We start from the raw sequence: 5,084 nt of genomic DNA, 5'->3' as shown, positions 1-5,084 counted from the left end.
CATCATCAAGGTTATGAAAGGAGAAACATGCGATTGACCTTATTTGGAACATATTATATATTCTAACAATTCAATTATTATTTTGAGAAAATCCATGTTCAACTCATCAGCTGAAGTCATGGTCTGTGATTTTCCGAGTTCTTAGTTTCAAGAGTCGTGTACGAGAAAAATGTTTCACTTTTTTTTGTGTGTTTTCACTATCCAATATTAACCATTTAATTTTGCTTGCCCAATATGAATTGAGTAAGTCTTTCCTTCTCCTGATGCTGATCGGTCATTATGTTATTCGGACTTTTGGTACAATCAAAGTATACTGATAGGTATTTGATTGCTCATTTCCCAAATAATTTGCAGGTGGAATATCTCCATGTTTGACTTCGGACTATGACCCCCTGCACTGATGTTATTCATATACTGTACTCATACCATTTTACTATTTTCTATACTCCCTTCGTTTCAGTTTACAAGTACTGCGCGTATATCTAGGTCGTCAATTTTATCACCCTAGTATAAACTATATAACACAAAAATTATACGGTTTGAAAATAGAACATCTGAATTTTATATTGGTATAATTTTTGTAATATATGACTTGTATTAGCTTGGTCAAATTGAGGACCTAGGGGTACGCGCACGCCCTGTAAACTGAGAGAGAGGAAGTAAGTTTTTTCCATCTGAACACTTTAATAGTTCCCGCCGCAACGCGCGGGGTTTTATCTAGTGGACATAACATCAATATTTGGGAATATGCCTGGATCCCAAACTATGCCACTAGGGAAATTGTAACGCCTAAGGGAGGTAACCTGTTAACTAAGGTAGGTGATCTCATTGACCTTGTTTCCAATACTTGGGATGAAGACCTGGTATGATATGCAAGATTTCATTGTCTGAAATTATATAAAAAATGCTATATTCTCAGTTAGGTCAGCCTACTCTATGGAGTGGGATCACCAGTATGGAAGCAAATTAAAACACTCTAATGGAATGGGGCCAACCACAGTTAACTCTATTTGAAGCAAGATATGGAAATTAGCATGCCCAACAAAAGTAAAAAAATTCTTATGACGTAAGCTTTTTCAATAATATCGTGCAGGGTTACGCTAGCTAATAGACATATGAAGGTTTCACCCATCTGCCCAACTTGCTCTGAGGGCTTAGAAGATACAAAACATATACTTTTCCGATGTAGTAAAGCAAAGGAGGTCTGGAAAAGATTGGGACCGGACGATATTATTGAAAAAGCTTGCGAGGTTGACTGTGCAGGAGAGACGATGCTTGAGTACCTACTACTCCTACTAGATACAGATTTATGAATATTTGGTTACCACAATGTGCGTGAGATGATTGCTATTTCAGCTTGGTACCTATGGTAGGAAAGACGGAAGTTGGTACACAATAAAAAAACTCAAAACGCAAGTCAGATTTCAATGGGGATTTTTGCCCTTACCACAAAATTTGTTAATGCATTATCTCCCAAGGCTTCTATGAAAAAGGAGGGTTGGTCTTACCCTCCCAGAGGTTTCATTAAACTTAACGTTGATGCTTCTTTTGATCACGAGTTTCTTAGGGGTACGATGGGAGCGGTCCTTAGAGATGACAAAGGCAAGTTTATTGCTGGAGGGAATGAGAAAATAGATTTTTGCTTGGATGTGTTGATGGCGGAGGGTTTAGCTCTCAAATTTAGTCTAACACTGGCGCAAAGGCAGGATGCAATCGCATTATCATAAAATTCGAACAATATGAAGGTGATTGATTCTATGAATGATGGAGGGCAGTCGGCGGATGCGACGGCAGCAATATTCAAGGATTGTTTTCATTATGCATGTGATTTCGTTACTGCTAGATTTGAGCTAGATTTGAGCACTGTAATAAGGAAGCAAATAAAGCAGCTCATGCGCTTGCTAGATTAGCTAGATTTATTTGACTTCTGATTGGTTTGAGAAGCGTTTAAATGAAATTGAATGATCCTCGTAAACGATGTACTTCCTTTGTACCGTAATATATGTCGTTTTAGCAGCTCAAATTAAACTGCAAAAACGACATATATTATGGTACGGAGGGAGTACTACTTATAAAAAATGAATAAAGTTGGGGGTTTTCAAAAAAAAAGAGGCTAGCAGCGATATGATGGTTGAAACCAAATCATACATATCTCATACATTACACTAGAATGAATGACAAAGAAGAACAAAACTATAATTCTTACCTGATACTAACCACAGGCTTAGCGGCATCTTCTTTTTTTGAACAGGGCGCATAACAGGAAATTAGCAGATTCTGTTACAGGAGACCGGGAAGGAGGGAAGGGAGTCCACGCACTGCCAGGAAACAAACTGTACACGCTCGTCATCGAAACGTGTACTAGGGGGCAAAAACCTGACAGCATTACATAGTTCCGCTTCGCATCATCTAAAATAGGATTTTTAATATTCTCGCCTAGGTTGTCTCGCTTCTGCTACTGTAACACGGATCTGTCTTCCATCCAAGTCCTGTGGACCAGGAAATAGAAAGTCATTTAGCACCACGCCGAAAGAACAATAATGAAGGGTCACAGGTGTAAGCAACCAGTTAAATGAGTGAAAACTCACAGAGCCGTCAAGATTAGATACTGCTTTCTCAACTTCATCACTAGTACCATATGTGACAAAACCAAATCCCCTTGACCTCCCACTCTCCCTGTCATAGATGACTCTGGCCCCCAAGACACTCCCTTGCTGATTGAACAAGTTTGCAAGAGCTGAGTCATCGACATTCCAAGAAAGATTACCCACATACACCCTATTGTCCCCACCACCGGGCCCACGTGAAGATTGCTGCCTGAATCCGCCTGATTGCTCTCTAAATCCTCTTGGTGAGGATTGGTCCTTGGGTGGTGGCGGCCCTGAATTCACCTTCAAACTTCTACCATCAAGCACCTGATTTTAGAGATGAGGTCAGCCAATTACTCAAGCATACAACTACACATCCTAGTATAGAAATTGTACAGTTAAGTCAAGCAACAAAAGCTAAACTAACTAACAATTTTATCTAAAACTCTGAACTGTATTTCTCAGTAAGAAACAAGAGGTTGGAACTGCAGAACCAAGGAGAAACAGAACAAGCTGAACCAATCAGTAAACATGTAAAAACATAACGAAAGTAGCTTACAAACAATAAAAGATGAAACAAGAGCACAAGAGCAGTAGCAGGTTAGAAACAATGCTTTTAAAGGCATAAATGAGTGCTCACATAGCCATTGAGCCGCTCAACTGCCTCCTCAACCTCTTCGACAGTAGACATAGTTACAAACCCAAATCCACGGCTACGTCCAGTCAATTTGTCACAGATAACCTGTGACAATAAAGCAAAGCAGTTAAGCATGCTACGATTTAAATTGGGCTATAGTGTTAAGTATCGTGATTAGATTGGAAACATAGGATAGACTAGAAAATATTCTGGCTTGTCTTGTGATCCAAGTAGATCATGTACTTCTACATATATGCCCATGAGGCTCAAAGAATAACAACAATTTCACCAATCCCTCTATCCCTTCTAACATGGTATCAGAATACCCCGATCCAAAACCCTAGCCATCGCCACCGCTTCCGGATCGCGTCGCCCCCGGGGCGGTCGATCTCCATGATCGCCACCGGGGGGCCGCGCCGCCCGTACCTAGGGTTCGTCCGCCGATCGCGTTGATTGGCTGCCCTGCGGAGTTTTTTTTCCGATCAATTGATCGGATTTTTCTCTCTCGCCGGTCATTTGATCGGTGTTCTTTTTTGGTTTTCCGATCTAAGAACGGTTTGCGTCGCCCACATCGTCCGTCGCCTTCGCGCAGTTGTACTCCAACGCTGGCCTCGATGACACCTGCCGCCGCTCGCGCTTCTGCGCTGGGCCGATGGCACGCACCGCATCGCCTGCCTCCCATGTGCCCGCGTCCCGTGCGCTGGCTACAGCGCCCTGTGCGTGGCTGGTTACTCGCCCGCCTGGAAGCTCGCACTAGGCCACCAAGCATGCTATTCCACGATGCATATGCATAGAGGTCTTGCTGATGTGTGTCTCGCTTGGTTGCGTGCCCATGCCACGTACGGCGCGCGATGCAACTCGTAGATATCTCGTCGTCCGCCGCATCTTCTTGATTTTGTTTGTCGCGTCTTCGGTCTGATAAACCGCATACACGCGTCTCCTTGGAATTTGTGAAGGTTGTCTCCAAGTACAGTGCCCTACACCGATTGAGCAACAGGCCACAGCTGCGTCGTCCCTTTGGACCACAGCTGCGTCGTCCCTTTGGACCGCAACATCGCCGCCCCATGGTTTTCCCCGCGGCTGCATCGTCCCGCGCGCTGCCGCTGCGTCGCCCTTTGGGCTGTAGTGCCGCGGCCCGCGGTCCATTGCCGTCCCGAGGCCGTTCGCTCCATCGGGCCGTAGCGAGCGTGGCACGCGGTCCATGTTGCCGCCCCATGGTTCTCCCAGCGGCTGCACCGACCCGCGCACTGCCGCTGCGTCGCCTCTTTGGGCCGTAGTGTTGCGGCCCGCTGTCCACCGCCGCCACGAGGCCGTTCGCTCCAGGCCGTCCCGTGGTTCCATCGACCCTCGCGCTGCCCCTGCGTCGCCCCATCGGGCTGTAGCAAGCGTGGCACGCGGTCCCTACCGCCGCCCTGAGGTCTTCCCCGCCATCGCCCTGACCCGCGCGTTGTCGTTGCGTCGCCCCTTCGGGCCGTACCGCCACAGCACGCGGTCCACTTCGCCGTCCACACACGTCGACTTCCTTGTGGTATGTGCCACGCCACCTTCCTTGCGCGGGAACGCCACCGTCCGCGCCGGTCTCCCTCACGCTGTCAGGTTCTTCCTCGCCTACTTCGAGCACCGCCGTCGTGCTCCTAACCTAGCCGCCGCCGCCTCCTCAGGCCGCCGCCACTCTTCTTCCTGGTCCACGGCGACTACCTCGACATCGGCCACCCTGACTCGACATCCCTAGCACGGCTACCTCGACCATGGCTACACCATCCTACGCTCTCGGCTACATCGACATCGGCACAAAGGGCTACCGCCTTGTTTGAGCAACCTCGCCGGTTTCCACTCCAGCCACAGCTTCCGCAATCCAT

General features: G+C 46.8%; 1 protein-coding gene across 1 annotated transcript in view; it reads right to left on the bottom strand.

Moving 5' to 3' along the window:
• Positions 1–2,125: 2,125 nt before the first annotated feature.
• Positions 2,126–5,084, bottom strand: part of LOC119296164 (RNA-binding protein CP29B, chloroplastic-like) — a 5,367-nt gene continuing 2,408 nt past the window's right edge. The window contains exons 2-4 of the mRNA XM_037574552.1: positions 3,229–3,330; positions 2,589–2,915; positions 2,126–2,489 (exon numbers count right to left, since the gene is read on the bottom strand). Of these exons, the coding sequence (XP_037430449.1) occupies positions 2,424–2,489; positions 2,589–2,915; positions 3,229–3,330 (495 nt within the window). The 3' untranslated portion in view covers positions 2,126–2,423. The remainder of the gene's footprint in view (positions 2,490–2,588; positions 2,916–3,228; positions 3,331–5,084) is intronic.

This window comes from Triticum dicoccoides, chromosome 4B, assembly GCF_002162155.2.
Source record: "Triticum dicoccoides isolate Atlit2015 ecotype Zavitan chromosome 4B, WEW_v2.0, whole genome shotgun sequence".
Taxonomy (NCBI): domain Eukaryota; kingdom Viridiplantae; phylum Streptophyta; class Magnoliopsida; order Poales; family Poaceae; genus Triticum; species Triticum dicoccoides.
The sequence above is the reverse complement of the archived record's forward strand: the minus strand, read 5'-3'. Positions and strand labels throughout refer to the sequence as shown.